The following is a 26048-nucleotide window of genomic DNA, read 5'->3' as shown; positions in this document are numbered from 1 at the left end:
TCTCTTTCAGTTACTGTTTGCAAAGTGTATCTTTTTCCATCATTTTACTTTCAATCTATTTGTGTTTTTTAATCTAAAGTGTGTTTTTCCAGGTGCACTGGCTGATGCCTGTAATCCCAGCTAGTTAGGGGAGACTGAGGCAGGAGGATTGCCTGAGGCCAGGAGTTCAAGACCAGCTTGGGAAACACAGTTTGACCCTGTATCTAAAAAAAAAAAAAAAAAAAAAAAAAAAAAATTTGTTTTGGAGAGATATTTGCACTCCCATGTTTACTGCAGCCTTGTTTACAATAGCCAAGATTTGGAAGCAACGTAAGTGTCCATCAGCAGATGAATGGATAAAGAAAATATGTTGCTTATACACAATTGAGTACTGTTCAGCCATAAAGAGTGACATCCTGTCACTTCCAACAACATGGATGGAACTGGAGATCATTATGTGAAGTGAAATTAGCCAGGCAAGTTTTGAAGAAAGCCAGGCCCTATCTCTAAAAAAATTGCTTTAAATTAGCCAAGTATGGTGGCAGGTGCCTATAGTTCTAGCTACTTGGGTGGCTGAGGTGGGAAGATTACTTGAAACCAGAAGTTTGAGGCTGCAGTGAGCTATCATTACACCACTAGACTCCAACCTAAGCAACAGAGCAAGATTCTGTCTCTAAATAATAAAAATAAAATTAAGTGTTTTTTGTAGATAGCATATAGTTGGATCATGATTTTTTTAAAAAATCAATTTGCCAGTCTCTACCTTCTGATGGAGTATTTAATTCATTTGCATTTAATGAAATTACTGATAAGGCAGGATTTAGCTACTATTTTGCTGTTGGTTTCCTATGCCTCTTGCCTTTTTTTCTCCTCTATTTTTCATTACTTCCTTCTCTTTTCTTAAATATATATTTTCTAAATATATATTTTATATTAATTATATATACTTTTCTTAAATATATATTTTCTTAAATATGTATTTCCTTTTCCTTGTCATTTTTTACTATATATTTAAAATTATTTTCTTAGTGGCTGATGTGTCTTGAGGTGGACTCTTTGAGTCTTTCCTACTTAGAATTTGTTGAGCTTCTTGGATTCACTTTAATATTTTTCCTCAAAGTTGGAAAGGTTTTGGCCACTATTTCTTCCAATATACTTTTTATCCCCTTCCCTCTCTCTCATTTCTCTATTCTAGGACTTCTATTTTGTGTATGTTGCTATGTTTGATGGTATCTGAAAGGTCTCTGAAGCACTAATCATTTTTCTTTGCTGGTTTTTTTTCTGTTCCTCAGACTGGATAATCTCAAATGGCTTCTAATTCACTTATTCCTTCTTTTACCAGTTCAAATCTATTTTTAAACTTCTCAAGTAAATTTTTCGTTTGTATTTTTATACTTTGCAACTCCAAAATTTCTACTTAGTTCTATTTTATAAACTTCCTTCCCTTCCTTACTTCTCTTTCTCTTTCCTTCTTTTCTTTCTTTTCCTTCCTTCCCTCCCTCCCTCCCTCCTTTCTTTCTTTCTCTGGGTTGCTGGTAAAAGGATGAGTTAGACTCCCTTCCTCTCTTGCCATGTGATGCCTTCTGCCATGCTATGAGGCAGCAAGAAGGCCCTCACCAGATACAGCCCCTTGATACTGGACTTTTCATCCTCCAGAACCATGAGCCAAATACACTTCTCTGTAGCATTCTGTTATGGCAATACAAAATAAACTAAGATATGGAGGGATGCCTTGGGGAAAACACCTTTAAAATATTACTACACTTCTGGGCTATGGGAGAACTTAAGGTTAAGGAGAAAGACAGCAAGTGGGGCCAGTCTTTAAGAGAAATTCTCCAAAGGCTTTGGACCTGTCCACTCTCAGGCGCCTAAGTAGCTGCCTGCCTGGGTCCATGTCTGTTTGCCCCCTGCACCGTGCCCATGCAATCTCTGCTGAGTCCACTGGGAATGTGTCATGCATGTGAAACCTGTTCGGAGTGGGGTGCCAGGGCTTCTGGGCTTCTGGCATGGAAACCTTTCCTGTACCAGAGGTGTATTTAGGAAGTGGAAGTGGCTACAGAGGGCAGGCCAGCAATACAAAGTAAAGATGTTCAAAGCATTCAGCCTTATTGCACAAGAAGTTACAAGTTAATAACAATTTGCATTAATGAAACTCTTTCTATCCACAAGACTGAGCACCTGAGGTGTGTGAGGTTTATAGGTATTTAAAAACCTGGCCTTGGTGAAATGCTTTGCAAGAACTCGATATACAAGACATATAAGAAAAGATGGGCTGGGACTTTGGCAGCTGACATATTCTCAGTGCTTCACTGAGCAGCTCATCCGTTTTGAAGGACAATCTGTTGGCTTATGTATCGGGTAACATCCTGGGGTCAGCAAATTACTGCCACATCTGGCCTGCTTTTATGTGGTCTATGAGCTGAGAACAGTTTTTGTATTTTTTAAGAGATGGAGAGAAAAACAAAAAGTAAAAAAAAAACAAAAACAAAAACAAAAAACAAAGGCCCTATATGGTTTGCAAAGGCTAGCAGATTTATTATCCGACCTTTTACAGAAAGTCTGTCTACCCCTGAGTAACGGCATCATGGATTTATATTTACTTTATTATTTATTTATTTTTGAGACAGGGTCTCGCTCTTTGCACAGGCTGTGGAGTACAGTGGTGTGAACGTGGTTCACTGCAGCCTCACACCTCAGCCTCAAGCGATCCTCCCACCTCAGCCTCCGCCATGCGCCACCACGCCCAGCTAAAATTATATGGTGAATTTAAATGACCAGTGATATCCTAGGACAGTCAATACCTACAACAAGAACGAAAGGGCACAAAAACACTTGAAATATCATTACTTTACTTTAGTATTCCAGGCATTTTAAATATTCATACAATTGCCTTATTTTCAGCAGTCATTTCCTCTCCAGTACAGATTTTGTGTCCAGGATCAGAGCCATGTATATCACTGAATTTTCTCTATAGCACCCGCATGCTACATGGGACCCACTCCGGCACCTGTGTCTTTGCTAGTAGAGCCTCTCACCACACCTGCAAGAGGGCTGGACCTCCCCTTGCTTGATGTAGCCTCTACTGTGAATGAAAACACACTTTGAAGCTTCAATCTCAGTACATTTCCAGCACTCCCAGGTGTTCCATGTATGTGGCAATCATCCCGCAGAGCTAGTGACACATCATCTCAGCTAGTACCTATGCCAGCACCTGCTCCACTACATCACACAGATGCTGAGGCACTTAAATGTTCTTGGTAAAATGGAGTTCATAATTGCCATAGGAGTTGAGTGTGGGGGAAGGGGACTTTCTCTCAATAATTAACACCTTTGGCCAGGCACGGTGGCTCACGCCTGTAATCCCAGCACTCTGGGAGGCCGAGGCGGGTGGATCACGAAGTCAGGAGATCAAGACCATCCTGGCTAACACAGTGAAACCCCGTCTCTACTAAAAAATACAAAAAATTAGCCAGATGTGGTGGCAGGCACCTGTAGTCCCAGCTACTTGGGAGACTGAGGCAGGAGAATGGCGTGTACCCGGGAGGCGGAGCTTGCAGTGAGCAGAGATCGTGCCACTGCACTCCAGCCTGGGCGACAGAGCGAGACTCCATCTCAAAAAATAAAAAAAAATTAACACCCTTAATACATATTTAGCAGATCAATAATTTCATGTCTGCTTACATTTGTTGTCAAAGCTTCATAAACTACTTACGTAAATGAAAGCATGTTCGAGTTTCCAAATGCCGCTATGACAAGCAAACAGAGAAACTGCTTAGATAACACCTGCTTGGGTCATAAATACATGTGGCAACATCTGGTCATTCTTAAAGAAATGCTTGTGTTTCCAAAAAGAATTTTTTCTTTTAAGTCATAAGCCTTATGCAATTCTTCCAAGGTAATAATGTGTCTGTCCTTCCTTCTCAAGTGTGGTTCAAGGCATCTCAAGGCATATTGCTGTCTGAGGTTCTGATTTAACTGGCTGGGCAGAGAGGGGAAGAGTGGGCACTAACATTTTTTAAAAGTTTCACATGTCATTCGAGCATGTAGTCAGTGTTGAGAACCTTGGTACTAAAGGCTCTTGCATCTTCCTACTGTCACTTGTCCTCACCAAAAGCCCTTGAGGTAGTCCCTGGGTCAGGCAATGATCTCTTTCATGGGCTAAGAAACTAAGGCACAGAGAGGTTAACAGGCTCCTCTGATACTGTGCAGTCAAATGACAGAACCATGATTGCAACTGACATTTCCAAATAAACAATGACTCCTCCCCCAGCAACGGGCAGCACTTACATGGACCAAAAGTATGAGGCCTGACTGCGAGCCAGGCATGACCTTCTGTGTCAAGCACATCATGGAAGGGAAAGGAACAGTTCTGAACCAATCATTCCACATGAACAGAAATAAATACATAAAGCCAGGCTTGGGGTTGTGCACCTGTAGTCCCAGCTACCCAGGAGGCTGAGACAGGAGGATCCCTCAAGCCCAGAAATTCGAGGCTGCAGTGTGCTGACTGCAACTGTGAATAGCCACTGCGATCCAGCCTGGGCAACATAGTGAGACCACGTCCTTGTAAAAAATAATAAAATTTTAAAAATTTAAAAAAACTTATAAACAAAATAAGTGCCTAAGATACTTATTGGAAGCCACATGAGGAATGAGGCATAACTTTTTCTTTTCTTAAAAGTTTTACTTCCCTCATATATATGCCATTGAATCAGGTTTCTCAGAAAATCCATCAAGATTCACAGACTTCCTGACATCTGAATTCTTAGCTCTGTTACTGTGAGGGCTAGAAAACTCATGAATGTCTCTATAATTTGGGTCCAAAAGATAATTACAAACCTGTGTTAGCATGTGACAGCATTACAAAAACGCCCATGCTTTTCCTGTCACCCACCCACCTAGACTTGCCAGGGACCCAGAACCCTACATGTTCTAACTGGATATACAACTTCCCAGGATCCAATCAGATCTCATTCCCTTCTCTGAATTTCCCAAACACCAACCCATCAGCTGCGTTGGGCCTCAAAGATTAACAATTACAACAGACTGTTTTATTTTGCTCTATAGGCAAACTTTTTAAAATCAGTATTCTGGATAACCTCCAGGATGTTTATTTTGTAATTTCAAATTTCCATGAGAGCCAATTCACCTGGGACCTTCTCCACTTCACCCCAAGGTAACACCCTCACATCCTATCAACTATTGCTGTACCTAAGAAATAATTTCTATCATTATTGCCTTTTTCATTGTAAGTTCTCACATCTCATCATGTTCAAGGAGGCACTGACTTTCTCCTCTTTTGTAAAAGTCTCACCTGACTGCAGAAACGTTTTCTTGAGCCAAGCAGAAACAAGGAATGGAACACACATAGCCATGAAGAAAGAACATAGCACGTTCTGGTGGGGACAGCAGTTTTCAATGGGTTGCTGTGATTTCCAGGACACTCTAGGAAGGGCCTGTCTACTCAGCTTACGCTGAACACAAATGACATCTTGTTCTCCCTACTGCTAGTGATGTGGCCTCCTGAAAAGCCTATAAAGTATTAGTTAATCCAGTAAGTGGAAGCCACTTCTAACAGTACACATTTGTTGAGACTTACAAGACACTGTGGAGCTGAAACCACTTCTTTCCCATTTTAGAAGACTTTCCCATTCAGGCAGGACATATACTCTCACATATACTCTCCTGATGCCTACAGGCACAGGAACTCAAATCCTTCCTGGAAGGAAACCTGCCCTTCTAGCTACTGCAGAAAGTGCTTGGGGCATAAAAAGAACAAAAAGGGGGAAAGCAACCTTTGTCTGGGGCAGGGCCACTGGGGAGTGGAATTTTACTGATTCCTGATCCTCAGAGAGGTTTTTACAAAGGTTTTTAAAAAAAGAAAAGGAGGGAGGGGGAACTAGGCAAAACTGCATTTAGAATTTTGGTTAAAGCAAAGAAAATTGAATCATCATATTTTCAAAGACCTACCATATTCAACCTATTAAGTAAAGCAATATATCATGTTTTTTTTCTCTCTCATGCTTATTTGATGCTTACAGGTTCAGGGCAGACTTGCCACTTTGTTTCTAAAACATGCAGAGAGCAGACTTAGGGCAGCATATGCTGTTCTGGGGCCCAACCCACACAAACCCTGACAGGTGACTGACCAAACGCCATCAGGAAGGTGATGAGGGAAACCACCTTCACCGAGAGGCCAGTGCACAAAACAAAACTAAGGACTGTTGGTGCATGCTTGTCCAGAGCTTAGTGGCAGAGTGTTATGGAAGGGATGGGCGGGGAACACACAGGCAACCTCCAATATGCTCTGACATCCAATCCACAGTCCAGAGCAGCAGGGCTGCAGCCGGGCATGGAGCTAAGGCACTAGGGCTGCAGTGAGTGGGAGGCACCGACCAGAGGTCCCAGTGCCCTGCCATTCCCGGGGAGAGGGGAAGGAGCTCTGCTCACAAGGCTGCCTTTGTGCACCAAAGTTGTTTTCAAAAGTCTCAACAGCATTGCTGAGTGCTCCACCTGGGAAGCCCCCTGAGCAACCCTCTCTTCGGGAGCTGCATCCTCTGCTCACGTGCCTTCTTCCATCTCATCTTTGCGAGTTGCCTTTCTTTTCCCTGCTGTGGGCTGGATAAAGAGCAATCCAGTCATTTCACCGTTTGCTGGAGCAGGACCCCGTGCTTTTTCCAAGGCAGCAGGGAGCGCCCCTCCATCACAGTTTGGTGAAGGCAGCTGGCTGGGTCTGAGGTTGCTCCACATCTGGGGGTGGGAAGACACTGGAAATGGCTATGTCCACGATGCCCTGGCACAGTTCTGCATAGAGCTTCCTGAAATGTGTTTTAAAAAATATCATTGAGGATGTTCATCAAAGTGCAAGCAAAAAAAAAAAAAATGTTTTTTGTTTTTGAGACAGGGTTTTACTCTGTATCCCAAGTTGGCATGCAGTGGCGCAATCATGGTACATACACTGCAGCCTCAAATTCCCAGGCTCAAGGGATCCTCCCACCTTAGCCTCACAAGTAGCTGGCACTATAGGTGTGCACCACTGTGCCCAGCTAATTTTAAATTTTTTTGTAGAGACAGGGTCTTGCTATGTTGCCCAGGCTGCTCTTGAACTCCTGAGCTCAAGCAACCCTCTCACCTCGGCCTCCCAAAGTGCTGGGATTACAGGTGTGAGCCACTGTGCCTGGCAGTTTTTCTTGTTTTTATGTTTTACCAAAATCTGCCCTAGAAATTCTATTTTGTGACCACATTTCTTAAACTGGTTGGAACTCAGCCAGAGAGAAAGGTCGGGTTACCCACAAAGGGAAGCCCATCAGACTAACAGCAGATCTCTCGGCAGAAATTCTATAAGCCAGAAGAGAGCGGGGGCCAATATTCCACTTTCTTAAAAAAAAGAATTTTCAACCCAAAATTTCATATTCAGCCAAACTAAGCTTCATAAATGAAGGAGAAATAAAATCCTTTACAGACAAGCAAATGCTGAGATTTTGTTACCACCAGGCCTGCCTTACAAGAGCTCCTGAAGGAAGCACTAAACATGAAAAGGAACAACCAGTACCAGCCACTGCAAAAACATGCCAAACTGTAAAGACCATTGATGCTAGGAAGAAACTGCATCAACTAATGAGCAAAATAACCAGCTAACATCATAATGATAGGATCAAATTCACACATAGCAATATTAACCTTAAATGTAAATGGCCTAAACGCTCCAATTAAAAGACACAGACTGGCAAATTGGATAAAGAGTCAAGACCCATCAGTTTGCTGTATTCAGGAGACCCATCTCACATGCAGAGACACACATAGGCTCAAAATAAAGGGATGGAGGAAGATCTACCAAGCAAATGGAAAACAAAAAACAGCAGGGGTTGTAATCCTAGTCTCTGATAAAACAGACTTTAAACCATCAAAGATCAAAAGAGACAAAGAAGCCCATTACATAACGGTAAAGTGATCAATTCAACAAGAAGAGCTATCCTAAATATATATGCACCCAATACAGGAGCACCCAGATTCATAAAGTAAGTCCTTACAGACCCACAAAGAGACTTAGACTCCCACACAATAATAATTGGAGATTTTGACACCCCACTGTTAACATTAGATAGATCAACGAGACAGAAAGTTAATAAGGATATCCAGGAATTGAACTCAGCTCTGCACCAAGCAGACCTAATAGACATCTACAGAACTCTCCACCCCAAATTAACAGAATATACATTCTTCTCAGCACCACTTATTCCAAAATTGACCACATAACTGGAAGTAAACTGACCACATAATTGGAAGTAAAGCACTCCTCAGCAAATGTAAAAGAACAGAAATTGGCCAGGTGCAGTGGCTCACGCCTGTAATCCCAGCACTTTGGGAGGCTGAAGCAGGTGGATCACGAGGTCAGGAGATTGAGACCATCCTGGCTAACAGAGTGAAACCCCGTCTCTACTAAAAATACAAAAAATTAGCTGGGCGTGATGGTGGGCGCCTGTAGTCCCAGCTACTTGGGAGGCTGAGGCAGGAGAATGGCATGAACCCGGGAGGCGGAGCTTGCAGTGAGCCGAGATTGCGCCACTGCACTCCAGCCTGGGTGACAGAGTAAGACTCCATCTCAAAACAAAATAAAAAATAACAGAAACTGTAACAAACTGTCTCTCAGACCACAGTGCAATCAAACTAGAACTTAGGATGAAGAAACTAACCCAAAACCACTCAACTACATGTAAACTGAACAACCTGCTCCTGAAGTGACTATTGGGTACATAACGAAATGAAGGCAGAATAAAGATGTTCTTTGAAACCAATGAGAACAAAGACACAACATACCAGAATCTCTGGGACACATTTAAAGCAGTGTGTAGAGGGAAATTTATAGTACTAAATGCCCACAAGAGAAAGCAGGAAAGATCTAAAATTGACACCCTAACATCACAATTAAAAGAACTAGAGAAGCAAGAGCAAACACATTCAAAAGCTAGCAGAAGGCAAGAAATAACCAAGATCAGAGCAGAACTGAAGGAGATAGAGACACAAAAAACCCTTCAAACAATCAATAAATCCAGGAGCTAGTTTTTTGAAAAGATCAACAAAATTGATAGACCGCTAGCAAGACTAATAAGCAAGAAAAGAGAGAAGAATCGAATAGATGCAATAAAGGGGATATCACCACCGATTCCACAGAAATACAAACTACCATCACAGAATACTATAAACATCTTTATGCAAATAAACTAGAAAACTTAGAAGAAATGGATAAATTCCTGGACACATACACCCTCCCAAGACTAAACCAGGAAGAAGTTGAATCCCTGAATAGACCAATAACAGGCTCTGAAATTGAGGCAATAATGAACAGCCTGCCAACCAAACAAAGTCCAGGACCAGATGGATTCACAGCTGAATTCTCCCAGAGGTACAAAGAGGAGCTGGTACCATTCCTTCTGAAACTATTCCAATCAATAGAAAAAGAAGGAATCCTCCCTAACTCATTTTATGAGGCCAACATCATCCTGATACCAAAGCCTGGCAGAGACACAACAAAAAAAGAGAATTTTAGACCAATATCCCTGATGAACACTGATGCAAAAATCCTCAATAAAATACTGGCAAACCAAATCTTGCAGCACATCAAAAAGCTTATCCACCATGACTAAGTTGGCTTCATCCCTGGGATGCAAGGCTGGTTCAACATATGCAAATCAATAAACGTAATCCAGCATATAAACAGAACAAAAGACAAAAACGACATGATTATCTCAAAATATGCAGAAAAGGCCTTTGACAAAATTCAACAGCCCTTCATGCTAAAGACTCTCAATAAACTAGGTATTGATGGGATGTATCTCAAAATAATAAGAGCTATTTATGACAAACCCACAGCCAATATCATACTGAATAGGCAAAAACTGGAAGCATTCCCTTTGAAAACTGTCACAAGACAGGGATGCCCTCTCTCACCACTCCTATTCAACATAGTGTTGGAAGTTCTGGCTAGGGCAATCAGGCAGGAGAAAGAAATAAAGGGTATTCAATTAGGAAAAGAGGAAGTCAAATTGTCCGTTTGCCAATGACATGATTGTATATTTAGAAAACCTCATCATCTCAGCCCAAAATCTCCTAAGCTAATAAGCAACTTCAGCAAAGTCTCAGGATACAAAATCAATGTGCAAAAATCACAAGCATTCCTATATACCAATAACAGACAGACAGAGAGTCAAATCATGAGTGAACTCCCATTCGCACTGCTTCAAAGAGAATAAAACACCTAGGAATCCAACTTACAAGGGATGTAAAGGACCTCTTTAAGGAGAAATACAAACCACTGCTCAACAAAATAAAAGAGGACACAAACAAATGGAAGAACATTTCATGCTCACAGATAGGAAGAATCAATATCATGAAAATGGCCATACTGCCCAAGGTAATTTATAGATTCAATGCCATCCCCATCAAGCTACCAATGACTCTCTTCACAGAATTGGAAAAAACTACTTTAAAGTTCATAGGTAACCAAAAAAGAGCCCGCATTGCCAAGACAATCCTAAGCCAAAAGAACAAAGCTGGAGACATCACGCTACCTGACTTCAAACTGTACTACAAGGCTACAATAACCAAAACAGCATGGTACTGGTACCAAAACAGAGATACAGACCAATGGAACAGAACAGAGCCCTCAGAAATAATACCACACATCTACAGCCATCTGATCTTTAACAAATCTGACAAAAACAAGAGATGGGGAAAGGATTCCCTATTTAATAAATGGTGCTGGGAAAACTGGCTAGCCATATGTAGAAAGCTGAAACTGGATCCCTTCCTTACAGGTTATACAAAAATTAATTCAAGATGCATTAAAGACTTAAATGTCAGACCTAAAACCATAAAAACCCTAGAAGAAAACTGAGGCAATACCATTCATGACACAGGCATGAACAAGGACTTCATGACTAAAACACCAAAAGCAATGGCAACAAAAGCCAAAATTGACAAATGGGGTCTAATTGAACTAAAAAGCTTCTGCACAGCAAAAGAAACTACTATCGGAGCGAACAGGCAACCTACAGAATGGGAGAAAAATTTTACAATCTACCCATCTGACAAAGGGCTAATATCCAGAACCTACAAAGAACTTAAATTTACAAGAAAAAAATCAAACAACCCCATTGAAAAGTGGGCAAAGGATATGAACAGACACTTCTCAAAAGAAGACATTTATGCAGCCAACAGACACATGAAAAAATGTTCATCATCACTGGCCATCAGCAAAATGCAAATCAAAACTACAATGAGATACTATCTCACACCAGTTAGAATGGCGATCATTAAAAAGTCAGGAAACAACAGGTGCTGGAGAGGATGTGGAGAAATAGGAACACTTTTACACTGCTGGTGGGACTGTAAACTAGTTCAATAATTGTGGAAGACAGTGTGGCGATTCCTCAAGGATCTACAACTAGAAATACCATTTGACCCAGCCATCCTATTACTGGATATATACCCAAAGGATTATAAATCATGCTGCTATGAAGACACATGCACACGTATGTTTATTGCGGCACTATTCACAATAGCAAAGACTTGGAACCAACCCAAATGTCCATCAGTGACAGACTAGATTAAGAAAATGTGGCACATACACACCATGGAATACTATGCAGCCATTAAAAAAGGATGAGTTCATGGATGAAGCTGTAAACCATCATTCTGAGCAAACTATCACAAGGACGGAAAACCAAACACCACATGTTCTCACTCATAGGTGGGAACTGAATAATGAGATCACTTGGACACAGGATGGGGAACATCACATAATGGGGCCCATTGCGGGGTGGGGGGAAAGGGGAGGGATAGCATTAAGAGATATGCCTAATGTAAATGATGAGTTAATGGATGCAGCACACCAACACGGCACATGTAACAAACCTGCACATTGTGTACATGTACCCTAGAACTTAAAGTCTAATAATAAGAATAATAATAATAATCAAAAGTCAAAAATAAAATAAAATAAAACTGGTTACCACTCTATATACAAATGCTTCAGAAGGTTTTGCATGAAGATAAAGCATTCCCTTGGCAAATATTTATGGAAGGCCTTGCAGATGAACAGGACAGACAACTGGTGGGGAAGGCAGGCGATTTCAAGAGCATGTAAGAGTCATCTTGCATTACAGGGAGGGGCACCCAGGAAAAGGACCAACTCAGCATAATTGAAGGGACACTGGAAAAGACTCTCCAGTGACAGGGGAAGACTCCCCGGTGGCAGGGGAAGACTCCCCAGTGACAGGGGAAGACTCTCCAGTGGCAGCTAAACGAAGACCCAGGGATGAATAGAAGGTGGACAGAATGGATGACAGGGTAGAATAAAGAAGAAGGGGTTGATACACACACACACACACACACACACACACACACACACACACACACACACACACACAGTTTCTTCTGATGAGTTAGTCTGATGACAGAGTAATAAGGGAAACTGCAAAGGCTCTGACTAGAGAAAATCAGAGCTAGGACTGTTCAGGGAAAGCTTCCTCAAGATGTTGTTTTGGTAAAGAAGCAGCCAGCCATGGTAAGGCTGGTGGTGGTGGTAATGGTGGTGGGGATTCCATACACAGGTAACAGAAAGCACAAAGGCCCACTGCAGATAAGAGCAATCAAGGGAAATGTGACTTGGGATGAAGCTGGAGAGGTGGGTAAGGCAGTGGCCTTGCAGATGGAGGGAGGAATCTGGTTTGTGTCCCAGGTGCAATGGGAAGTCTGGAGAATGGCATGGTCTGGTGTCCGCTTTACACTCTGGGAGGATGAATTTCACTGGGGCAAGAGCAGAAATGCACCCCAGTTAGGAGGCTCTATGCCAAAGCCTTCACTATGGTGGAAGATGACCTATGCAGGGGTGACAGTGCAAATGGAGGGCAAAGGACTCCGGAGGCTAGAGGCAGAACTCACAGGGCCCTGATGGGCAGGACTGGAGGGGAAGGGAAGGCAGAGGCAGAGGCAGGATCATTGTCAGGTTCGAGCTTTGTCTCTGTGGGGAGTGGGGGTGGCGACCGACTGAGATCGGGGGACACTCTGGCAGGAAAGGCAGGTGCAGATACTAGTCTGTATCTCTGGGCTGTGATGTAATTTGGTAATTTCAAAATCATGAAGTTGGCTGAGATCACATACAGAGAGAGGAGACAAACACCCAGGCCTAAGATCAGAGGCACTGGATGAGGAAGACGGAGCCCAGCTTGCCCACACCTCCCCAGGCAAGCCTGCCTAGTACCATGTGCCCAGTCACGACAGGAAAGCAGCTCAGCCAGTGCTGTCAGCTGCCTCGAATGCTGCTGACAGGTCCAAGGGGGTGGGAACAGAAAGAGGCTGCTGGAGGTGGCAATAAGGACTTTGCTGGGGACTTGCAAAGAACAGCTTCTGTGGGGCAATCAGGATGGGAGCCAGCCTGGAATGGACTGGAGCATGGATGGGAACAGAGGAAGAGAAGACAGCTTGTGCAGAGGCTGCTCTCCAGAAGCTTGGCTGTGAAGGGAACCGGAGAAGGTGTGATTGCTGGAACAGGATGTGGCATCGGGGAGGACATCTTTTTGAATAGTTGGGAAAATCTGCTGGGACTGTGTATGCTGATGAGAACTACGCATCAGAGAGGGAAAAAGGTGACAATGTAAATGAGCCAGATGAGAGGACAGGATCAGGAGGAGGGTAAGGTCTAGAGCACCATGGAGGGACAAACCCCTGATAGAAAGGACAGTGGGTAAGACTGGGGACACTACTGTCAATTTGGCGAGGGAAGGTGCGGAGCCCTGCCTTCTTCCGCCCTTAGCCCATCTAATTCGCATTTCGCCTTCAGATCTCAGTTCCAACATTACTTCCCATCGTGGGCCCTTGGCTCAGTTACGTTACCTTTCAGCATCCTTTGTTCTCCATTAAAGCACTTGTCCTCGTTTGTAATTGACATCTGCCTGGTCTCTGTCTGCCCACAGTCTCTTCCCAAGAAGGGTACAGCCTGTGTCTCTCTTTGCCCCCACTGTGAACCCATGCCTCATACAGAGCCTGGCCAGGTAGGCAGCACCTAATAAGCACTTATCAGCTGCAGAGACTGATGAACAAGATGGAATCATGCCTGTCGCAACCATCAGGCAATGGTAAAGGCCTAGCTTCTATGTAAAGAACAACTTGTGCGTTGATGCTGTCCCTTGCAAGTACAGGACTTTCTCTTAAACATTTTGAAAAATCACTCAATTTCTTCAAGATGTAGATGGGAACCATGAAAGGGTCTTGACATGATGAAAGTAGATCATGAAAGAAGAACCCTCAGCACAAGAGAATTGAATCCAAATGACTTTCCCTGAAACATAAGGCCCTCCACAGAAGGTCCTCTCTTACTTTCCTTCCTCCTTAATGACTCCATGACACTCATACTACAGCCAGGCTTCTCCCGAGAGGAGCAGAAGTTCCAGTGGGCAGGTTCTCGGGAGCTTCTGTTCCTCTGGGCATCTCCCAGACCTGCAGAGCCCGAGACAGGGCGAACCTGCAGGACGCAGCACGTCTTTCGGAAGACTCTCCCCACCACCCTTTGGTGCAGCTGAATCCTCTTTTCTTGTACCCCAGCTCCAGCTCCAGACCCACCATGTCTAAGATACCTTCTCAGACTCCTTCCTGCCTCAGGAGCCCCTGAACTTCTGGGTTGCCACATCACAGGATCCTGCTCACTCAGCTTGTCACACGGGTCTCTCTGGCGGTAATGAGCTTTAACACTCCCATGGCATCTACCACCCACCTGAGCACAGGCTATCTGCTTATATTTTTTTCTTTTGAGACAGTGTGTTTCTCTCTGTCACCCAGGTTGCAATGTAGTGGCACAATCATGGCTCATTGCAGCCTCAACCTGCCAGGCTCAAGTGATCCTCCCACCTCAGCCTCCCGAGCAGCTGGGACTATAGGCACACAGCACCATGCCTGACTAATTTATGTATTTTTTGTAGAGATGGGGTTTTGCCATGTTGCCCAGGCTGGTCTTGAACTCCTGGGCTCAGACAATCTACCCGGCTTGGCCTCCCAAAGTGCTGGGATTACAGGCATGGGACACCGCACTGGGCCTATCTGCTTACAATACACGGGGAAATGGGAAAAGAAATGACTCCGCAAAGCCCCCTGCCAGACAGAGTCCTCCCAAGGGTCTCCTATCAATGTGGCATCCTCCCTCACAGCAGTCAAAGTGTCTACACTTGTACCCAGACTATCCCAACTGCAGAACCAACTTCCCATTGTGAAAACACAATGACGTGCAGGCTTACTGAGCACACGCAGGGGCACCGTTGACCTCAATGAGCCACACCTTCAGCTCCTCATCCACCATGAAGTCAAAGCCGAAGAGCTGGAAGCTCTGGTAAGGGAGGTGCTTGGTGCTAATGGCAGGCTCCACGCTCAGGAGGCAGTTCCTATGAGGTGGGAGGGGAAATGCTCATTAGAACAGGGTGGTCAAAGGAGAAGGAAGACATGAGGTATGCTTAAAAGATTTTATATGAGATGAATACAAATATCAGTTTTGACTTAATTCTCTCTTTCCTTTTTTTTTTTTTTTGAGATGGAGTTTTGCTCTTCTTGCCCAGGCTGGAGTGCAATGGCGTGATCTTGGCTCACTGCAACCTCCGCATCCAGGGTTCAAGCGATTCTCCTGCCTCAGCCTCCCAAGCAGCTGGGATTAGAGGCATGTGCCACCACACCCAGCTAATTTTGTATTTTTAGTAGAAACGGGGTTTCTCCATGTTGGTCAGGCTGGTCTCGAACTCCCAACCTCAGGTGATCCACCCGCCTCAGCCACCCTAAGTGCTGGGATTACAGGCACGAGCCACCATGCCCGGCCTAATTTCTCTCTTTTCAACTTATTACCATTAGGTTATTCAAGAGAATGTTACTTATCAAGCATTTGTTAGAAAACTCTGCAACGACTCATGTTCTTCCAGGCAATAGCCACTTTCCCATGTCTCAAGAAGCAGTAGAGTGCCGAGTCACTGTAGCCTCTATAAATGAAGATTCCTCCAACAGCTGGGCTGCTGCCATGTTTGTTTATAACACATAGAACATTTCTACGTATCTTTGCCATGTAAAGAATGGACTGCCCGGGGCCGGGCGCGGTGGCTCAAGCCTGTAATCCCAGCACTTTGGGAGGCCGAGATGGGCGGATCACGAGGTCAGGAGATCGAGACCATCCTGGCTAACACGGTGAAACGCCGTCTCTACTAAAAAATACAAAAAACTAGCTGGGCGAGGTGGCGGGCGCCTGTAGTCCCAGCTACTCGGGAGGCTGAGGCAGGAGAATGGCGTAAACCTGGGAGGCGGAGCTTGCAGTGAGCTGAGATCCGGCCCCTGCACTCCAGCCTGGGCAACAGAGCAAGACTCTGTCTCAAAAAAAAAAAAGAATGGACTGCCCTTTGGTGAAGGGCAGGATTTGCAAAAACACTATGTTGACCTCATGATTTCACTAGTTCTAGTTCTAATGGCAAATTATTGCTAATTAAAAGACTTAAGAGCTATACAAGTTGAAACTAAACGTTGAAATATAGAAGTATTATTAGCAACAATGAATGGAAAAATGGCGCGATTTTAGTGATACAGAAAAAAGTTGAAAGTGAATCTCGGAAATATAATGAATGAACATGAAGTCTCAAGTCAGGCCAAAATCTTGGACAAGTGATGTTCAATGAGATAATTACAAAAGGAAGTTGTCATAACTCCTGGCACCTAGGAAGCATTTAATAAATGTTACTGTTATGAACAATTTTTCATATTTCATTATGATAACCATATATCTATTATTTAGGAATAATAAATACCTCTTACCTACAACTATCCCAGAAAACCTATGCCATTTCTGTTTTATAAAGATCTTTCCTGATTTTTCACCCAACTGAATGCTGGGGCAAAATATTTCTCTCAGTAAATTAAATGTGCTACAATGACTCTAGGGGTACCAAAGATAAATGTCCTTCTACACAGCTGTGTACCTGGAAGGAAAAAGATACAGGGGTCGGCCGGGCACGGTGGCTCATGCCTGTAATCCTACCATTTTGGGAGGCCGAGGGGGGTGGATCGCCTGAGGTCAGGAGTTCGAGAGTAGCCTGACAACATGGCGAAGTCCCATCTCTACTAAAATTACAAAAATTAGCCAGGCATGGTGGTGGGTGCCTATAATCTCAGCTACTCGGGATGCTGAGGCAGGAGAATCACTTGAACATAGGGGGCAGAGGTTGCCTTGAGCCAAGATAGCGCCACTTCACTCCAGCCTGGGCGAAAGAGCAAAACTCTGTCTCCAAAAAAAACAAAACAAAACAAAACAAAGAAAGATACAGGGAACTGTTGTTCGTGTGACTAAGACGTAGCTCTAGATGCAGGTTTTGACTCATGACTTTAATAAAGAACTGAGGCCTTTGTGAACTTGAAGCCAGGGTCAATCCTCCTCCCTTAGCCCCCCACAAACTTCAATCTCCTTTTCTTTTTTCCTAAAAAGAAAAGTATTTTAATGGATACATTTAAACCTTTAAAAACTATTTTGGTTTAAATGGTTCTTTTAAGATGACTCATTCAAAAACCAATTATAATAAAAATTTCTTCTCCCATTCATATTCAACCTGCATTGACAAGCACATATCACATTTAAAAAAAAAAAATACCTGTTCTACACAAGAATATCCTTAACTTTTGCTTTAATTAAAATATTCTTGGCCGGGCGAGGTGGCTCACACCTGTAATCCTAGAGTATTGGGAGGCCGAGGCAGGTGGATCACTCTAGGTCAGGAGTTTGAGACTAGCCTGGCCAACATGGTGAAACCCTGGCTCTCTGCTTAAAAAAAAAAAAAAAATTAGCTGGCTGTGGGGGTGCATGCCTACAATCCCAGCAACCCAGCAACTCGGGAGGCTGAGGCAGGAGAATCGCTTGAACATGGGAGACGGAGGTTGCAGTGAGCCGAGATCACACCTTTGCATTCCAGCCTGGGAAACAGAGCGAAACTCTCTCTCCAAAAAAAGCAGGAGACAGGGTCTCACTCTGTCACCCAGGCTGGAGTGCAGTGGCCCAATCATGGCTCACTGCAGTCAGCCCTGACCTCCTCGAGCTCAAGCGATCCTCCTAATTCAGCCTTCCAAGTAGCTGGGACTATAGGCACACACCCCCACACCCTACTAATTTTTTTGTGTCTTGTAGAGGCAGAGTTTTGCCGTGTTGCTCAGGCTGGTCTTGAACTCCTGGGCTCAAGTGATCTGCCTGCCTCAGCCTCCCAAAGTGCTGGGATTATAGGCATGAGCCACCGTACCTAGCCTGTTTTAATTAGAATATTCTTTAAAATATTATAATTAAGGAAGATTTCAAAGTTGAATAGATGCTCATGGTAAAAAAAGAGAGAGAGAAAATACTGAAATATAAAATGGAGGCCGGGCGCAGTGGCTCATGCCTGTAATGCCAGCACTTTGGGAGGCTGAGGCAGGCAGATTACTTGAGGTCAGGAGTTCAAAACCAGCCTGGCCAAGATGGCGAAATAACGTCTCTACTAAAACTACAAAAAATTAGCATTGAGTGGTGGCACATGCCTGTAATCCCAGCTAGTCGGGAGGCTGAGGCAGGAGAATCACTCAAACCCGGGAGGCGGAGGTTGCAGTAAGATGAGATCGTGCCACTGCACTTCAGCCTGGGTGACAGACCAAGACTCTGTCTCAAAAAAATAAGATAAAATAAAATAAAATAAAATAAAATAAAATAAAATAAAATAAAATAAATAAAATAAAATAAAATAAAATTGAAAGAAGTATTACATTCCAGCATAAAGGAAAAACTGAGAATTAGAAGCAAAACTAATTTTGTTTTTTTTTTTGGCTGAAAGCTCAAGATTAATAATTCACTTTAAAGGATTTTTATCCATCATCAGAGACTTACACAGTGCATCTTTTTTTGGCTGGAGTGGGAAGTTAGGGGGAGGCTAGATGGAAAGAAAGCAAACCTGAGAGCTGCTGGGAGCATTTATAGCACCACAGCAGCCACACTCTGAACAGCACTGAACAATGCGGAGAGGGGGCCGCACACTTCCAATGAAGCTTTTGCCTAAAACGGAATTCTTTTCCCAGCATACTTGATTTATCTGGTGTCAGAATTCCAACCACCTATACTCCCTGAAGAAATGGGACTCCATGCCCTGTAATTATTCTACTGGGCTCTACGTGAGAATATGGTAAGGAAAAAGTCTCAGTCATTGTGACAGGGTAGCACTGACGTGGTGGATGGTAGAACAATGGGACAGAACGGAGATCCTAGGAACAGACCCTCACATAAACGGCCACCTGATTGACTGACTGATTGATTGACTGACTGATTGATTGATTGATTTCTGAGATGGAATCTTGCTCTGTTGCCCAGGCTGGAGTGCAGTGATATGATCTTGGCTCCCTGCAATCTCCACCTCCCGGGTTCAAACAATTCTCCTACCTCAGCCTCCCAAGTAGCTGGGATTACAGGCGCATGCCACCATGCCTGGCTAATTTTTGTATTTTTAGTAGGGACAGGGTTTCACCATGTTGGCCAGGCTGGTCTTAAACTCCTGACCTTGTGATCCACCCGCCTTGTTCTCCCAAAGTGCTGGGATTACAGGTGTGAGCCACTTCGCCCAGCCAGCCACCTGATTTGTAACAAAGACACAACACAATGCAGTGGGGAGAGGATAGTCTTACACACAAATGGCCCTGGGTCAATGGGATATCCTTGTGGAAAGACATGAAACTTGATATACAACTTCAGATAGATTATAAGTCTAAAATAAGAGAGAAAACCCAGATGTCTACCAACTACAGAAGGAATAAACTGAAATATTTACACAATGGAATATTACGCAGTAATAAAAAGGATAAACTACTGTTATGTGCAACAATATGGATGAATGCCACAGATATAACACCGGAAAAAGTTGAACATAAAACAATAAATATAGTATTCCATTTACATAAAGTTTAAGAACAACTAAAATGAATCTAAGGTGATAAAAGTCAGAAAAGTGGCTGACTTTGGCAGAGAATATATGTATTTTATTATTTGTTTTTTGAGAGGGAGTCTCACTCTGTCACCCAGGCTGGAGTGCAGTGGCTCAATCTCAGCTCACTGTAAGCTCTGCCTCCCGGGTTCAAGCCATTCTCCTGCCTCAGCCTCCCAAGTAGCTGGGACTACAGGCACCCGCCACCACACCTGGCTAATTTTTGTATTTCTTAGTAGAGATGAGCTTTCACTGTGTTAGCAAGGATGGTCTCGATCTCCTGATCTTGTGATCCACCATCTCGGCCTCCCAAAGTGCTGGGATTACAGGCATGAGCCCCCGGGGCTGCTCTGGCAAGGAATATATATTTTGAGGGAGTTCAAAGGAGTGTTCTGGGATGCTGTAAATGTTTTATATTTTTATTTACATCACAGTTAGGTTGAGTATATGCATAACTGAAAACTCACCAAACTGTACACTTTGTGCATGTTACACCTCATTTAAAAAATCTTTACTAGATTTAGCAGACTGTAGTAAATGAACACTAATGCTAAAAAACTACTCCCAGGCATATTTAGAAATAAGACCAAGAGAAAAAAGAGACAATAGAAACAGACGTAAAAGTCAGGAGTTGGCAAACTTTTTCTATAAAGGGCCAGACAGTAAATATTTTAGGTTTTACAGGATATGTACCGCCTCTGTTGCATATTCTCATTTTTTACAATCTTTAATATATATAAAACATTCTTTGCCCACAGACCTTACAAAAAGAAGCTATAGGCCAAAGGCAGCCCATACACAGGGCATACTCGGGATTACTCTGCCATGGGTAATCTGGATTTTGGAGTTATCAGATAAGGATGTTAAAGAATTGCCATTATCTTCAAGAAAATACGAGGCAAGTGGGAGAATTTCATAAGACAATTATCATATGAAAAAAAGAAACAAATGGAAATTTCAGAACTAAAAAGCACACTAAAATCAAGAACTCAATAGGCAAGTTTACCAGCAGCTTTTAAAAGCTTTTACCTTTTAAAAACTGTTAATAGGTTTTAATAGATAAAGAAAGGATTAGCAAACAAAGATGTCAGAAGAATGAGTACAACCATGGAGAGATAAAATGATACACAGATGCCATAAAAGTGTGAGAAATAGTGAAAAGCATTAACAATCATGTAATCAGAGACCCAGAAGAAGAGCAGAATGGAACAAAAGACACAATGGAAAGTATAACATCCATGAATATTCCAAAACTGGTAAAATATATCAAGCCACAGTGCAAGAAGCACTATGAACCCAAATGCAGGAATATGTACAAAGAAAACTACACAAATCTCATAGTAAAATTTATAAAAACCAACGTAAAGGAATCTCAAAAATAGAGAAAAGATACATTAACAGCAATAGTAAGATTTCACCTGACTTCTCAGCAGAAAAGATGGAAGCCAGAACACAACGGTATGCACCCTTCAGAGTGCATTAAAGAAATTAACTGCTTATCTAGAAATCTATTTCCAGAGCAAATGTCCTTAACAAAATAAGACAAAATATATTTTTAGACAAATAATAACTAATTTATCACAGCAGACTCTACTTAAAAACTACTAAAAATTAGTTTTTTTTTTGTTTTTTTTTTTTGAGACAGAATCTCGCTCTGTAACCCACGCTGGAGCGCAGCGGCACAATTTCGGCTTACTGCAACCTCCGCACCCCCAGGTTCAAGTGATTCTCCCACCTCAGCCTCCTGAGTAGCTGGGACCACAGGCGTGCAAGCTAATTTTGCATTTTTTGGTAGAGACAGGGTTTCAGCATGTTGACCAGGCTAGTCTCGAACTCCTGCCCTCAAGTGATCCTCCCACCTCGGCCTCCCAAAGTGCTGGGATTACAGGCGTGAGGTACCGTGCCTGGCCTAAAAATGAGTTTCTTAACAATAAGGAAAATGATCCTAGATAAAAGCAAGGGAATGTAGGAAAGGAAGAGAAACCATAAAAGGTGAAAATGTGTAGGGAACTCTAAATGAATATTAACTATAATCATAGGAATGCTGTCTTGTGAGTTTTAAATATATGTAATATTAATTACATAAATGTACCTACCATCCACTATCTTTTTATTTATTTTTTTGAGACAGAGTCTTGCTCTGTCACCCAGGCTGGAATGTAGCGGCGCAATCTCAGCTCACTGCAAGCTCCGCCTCCTGGGTTCACGCCATTCTCCAGCCTCCCGAGTAGCTGGGACCACCGGTGCCCGCCACCACGCCCAGCTAATTTTTTGCATTTTTAGTAGACACAGGGTTTCACCGTGTTAGCCAGGATGGTCTCCATCTCCTGACCTCGTGATCCACCCGCCTCCACCTCCCAAAGTGCTGGGATTACAGGCGTGAGCCATCGCGCCCGGCCTACCATCCACTATCTTTAAGCCTCTTCCCTGTGTCCCTTTTGCCTTCCTTCTGGGATAGAAATAACCACTGTTTTGAATTTTATGTTTATCACTTCTTTGTTTTGCTTTACATGTTTACCATACATGGGTATTCAGCTAAATAAAACATTATTTAATTTTACTTGTTTTTTAAATTTATGTAAGTGAAATAAATTTGTATGCATCTTCTATATAGCTTGTATTTATTGCATTTTTTTTTTTTTTTTGCTTAATATTATATTTGTATAAATCCAGTGAAAATACCTTTCAGGAAGATGGTGAAATAAACACATTCTCAGGTGACAGAAAACTAAGAGGATTTACCAGCAGCAAAACTGTTGTAAAAGAAATGCTTGAGAGAGAAACTCAGAACTTTAAAACTTAAGGAAGTATATGGGTAAATATAAAAACTCTAAAAGAAATGCTTAAGTCTGAAGAGAAATTATACCAGAGAGAATCTCAGAACTTCCCAACTGAAGGAAATACAAAAGTAGCATCTGGGTAAATATAAAAGAATATTTTTCTCCTTTTATAAAGTGGGTTTCTTATAGACAGTATAGAGTTTGGTTTTATAGTTTAAAAATAATCCAACCTGATAATCTATCATACCTGTACAAATATATATATATATATATATATAAACTGTTGATAGCAAAAATAATAACATTATGTGGTAGAGATTTCAATGTGTAGATATATACATATGATAACTATAACATAGAGGGCAAGAGTTAGTGAACTATGTTATAAGGTTTTTGCATTTTATTTGAAGTGGTAAATTATTAACTCTAAGAAGGCTGTGAAACAATTGATAGCTATATTGTAATTTCTAGAGCAAGCACACACACACACACACACACACACAAGACAGAGAGCCAAATACTCAACAGAAAAATTAAAATAAAACTCTAAAAATATTTCACATAATTAAAAAGAAGATGGGAAAAGGAGACACAAAAAACAAAAACAAAAACTACAATAAAGGAGGGGACAGACAAATAATGAGATGGCAGATGTGAGTCCAATACAATAATTACATTACATTTAAGTAGTATAAACACACCAATTAAATGACAGTGATTATCATATTGGATTAAAATTAAAATACAGGGCCGGGTGCGATAGCTCACGCCTGTAATCCCAGAACTTTGGAAGGCTGAGGCAGGTGGATCACCTGAGGTCAGGAGTTCCAAGACCAGCCTGACCAACAGGGAGAAACCTCATCTCTACTAAAAACACAAAATGAGGCTGGGCACGGTGGCTCATGCCTGTAATCCCAGCACTTTGGGAGGCCAAGGTGGGAGGATCACGAGGTCAGGAAATAGAGACCATCCTGGCTAACACAGTGAAACCCTGTCTCTACTAAAAATGCAAAAAATTAGCTGGGCGTGGTGGTGGGCGCCTGTAGTCCCAGCTATTCAGAAGGCTGAGGTGGGAAAATGGCGAGAACCTGGGAGGCGGAGCTTGCAGTGAGCCGAGATTGCGCCACTGCACTCCAGCCTGGGCGACAGAGCAAGACTCCGTCTCAAAAAAAAAACAAAAAAAAAAACACAACACAAAACAAAATTAGCCGGGAATGGTGGCACATGCCCATAATCCCAGCTACTCTGGAGGTTGAGGCAGGAGAATGGCTTGAACCCAGGAGGTAGAGGTTGCAGTGAGTCGTGACTGCACCATTGCACTCTAGTCTGGGCAACAAGATTGAATCTCCGTCTCAAATAATTAAAATAAAATAAAATAAAAATACGAAACCCAACTATACGCTGTCTACCAAAAAACTACTTTAAATATAGAATATAATACCTAGGGACAGTATAGAATAGAATAGAATGAAAATAAAAGGATGGAAACATACTCAAAACATGGAGATATACCATGGAAACATTAATTAAAAGAAAGCTAGATTGGTTATATAAAAATTAGATAAATAAATAAGAAATACTGGCTGGGCATGTTGGCTCACGTCTATAATCCTAGCACTTTGGGAGGCTGAGGTGTGTAGACTGCTTGAGCCCAGGAGTTCGAGACCAGTCTGGGCAACATAGTGAAACCCTGTCTGTACAAAAAAAATACAAAAATTAGCCAGGTATGACAGCATGTGCCTGTAGTCCCAGCTGCTCAGGAGGCTGAGGTGGGAGGATGGCTTGAGCCTGGGAAGTGGAGGTTGCAGTTCTGAGATCATGCCACTGAACTCCAGCCTGGGCAACAGAGTCAGACTACCTCAAAAAAAAAAAAAAAAAGAAAAAGAAAAAGAAAAAAAGAAAGAAAGGAAAGAAAATCACATAATGATAAATAAAAGAGTCAATTCCCAAAGAAGATATAATAATCCTAAATATATATGCATCTAATAACAGATAATCAAAAGACATGAAGCAAAAACAGACAAAACTGAAAGACATATACAAATCCATAATTATATGTGGAGACTTCAGTACCTCTCTTTTCAATAATAAATAAAACATGCATCGCTTCTCAGCCTTTTGGCTAAGATCAAGAGTAATAAATAGAACAAGCAGAATAAGGCTAGGTGCAGTGGCTCATGTCTGTAATCCCAGCACTCTGAGAGGCCAAGATGGGAGAATTGCTTGAGCCCAGTTCAAGACCAGCTTGGGCAACAGGGCAAAACCCTGTCTCTACAAAAAAAATATACAGAAATTAGGTGGGTATGGTGGAATGCACCTGTAGTCCCAGCTACCTAGGCTACTTAGGCTTGAGCCCAGGAGGTTAAGGCTGCAGCGAACCATGTTTGTGCCCCTGCATTCCAGCCTGGGAAGCAAAGTAAGACTTTGTCTCAAAAAATATAAAAATAAAAACGAACCCTCTGCCCAACTATAGCCAAGTACACATTCTTTTAGTGCACATGGAACATTACTAAAAGACCTTCTGGGCTATGGAACAAATCTTAGCAACTTTTAAAGATGAAACCAGACAATGTCTCTTCCTGACCTAATATTTGGATATTAAACAAAAATTTCTAAATCACATGAATCAAAGATAAAATCATAAGGGAAATTAGAAAATATTTTAATGAAATGGAAATGAAAACATAGCAAAATCTGTGGGATTCAGCTGATGCAAAATTTAGAGGGAAACTGAGACATGCTTTTATTTTTTTAAAAAAGAAGTATCTCAACCAGCCTGACCAACATGGAGAAACTCCGTCTCTACTAAAAATACAAAATTAGCTGGGAATGGTGGCACATGCCTGTAATCCCAGCTACTCGGGAGGCTGAGGCAGAAGAATCACTTGAACCCAGGAGGCAGAGGTTGTGGTGAGCTGGTGTGCCATTATTGCACTCCAGCCTGGGCAACAAAAGCAAAACTCCGTCTCAAAAAAAAAAAAAAAAAAAAAAACCAGAAAGAAAAAAAAGAGCAAGAAATATCTCAAATCAATTATTTAACCTTTCACCTTAAAAACTGGAGGCCGGGCGCGGTGACTCACGCCTGTAATCCCAGGACTTTGGGAGGCCAAGACGGGCAGATCATGAGGTCAGGAGATCGAGACCATCCTAGCTAACACAGTGAAATCCCGTCTCTACTAAAAAAATACAAAACAATTAGCTGGGCGTAGTGGCGGGCGCCTGTAGCCCCAGCTACTCAGGAGGCTGAGGCAGGAGAACGGTGTGAACCCGGGAGGCGGAGCTTTCA

The 26048-nt window shown here is 42.5% G+C and overlaps 1 protein-coding gene across 2 annotated transcripts in view; it reads right to left on the bottom strand.

Annotated features, from left to right (window-relative positions):
- TTL (tubulin tyrosine ligase) overlaps positions 1–26048 on the bottom strand; it is a 52152-nt gene that overhangs the window by 5205 nt on the left and 20899 nt on the right. The window contains exons 6-7 of one of the 2 annotated variants that reach the window (XM_023194919.3): positions 15267–15410; positions 3623–6797 (exon numbers count right to left, since the gene is read on the bottom strand). In XM_023194919.3, the coding sequence (XP_023050687.1) occupies positions 6683–6797; positions 15267–15410 (259 nt within the window). In that variant the 3' untranslated portion in view covers positions 3623–6682. Of the gene's footprint in view, positions 1–3622; positions 6798–15266; positions 15411–26048 lie in introns of those variants that run through there. The other variant, XM_031934146.1, reaches the window with a different exon arrangement.

This window comes from Piliocolobus tephrosceles, chromosome 15 (assembly GCF_002776525.5).
Source record: "Piliocolobus tephrosceles isolate RC106 chromosome 15, ASM277652v3, whole genome shotgun sequence".
NCBI classification, from domain to species: Eukaryota; Metazoa; Chordata; class Mammalia; order Primates; family Cercopithecidae; genus Piliocolobus; species Piliocolobus tephrosceles.
Note: the sequence above shows the minus strand (reverse complement) of the source record. Positions and strands in the feature narration are given on the sequence as shown.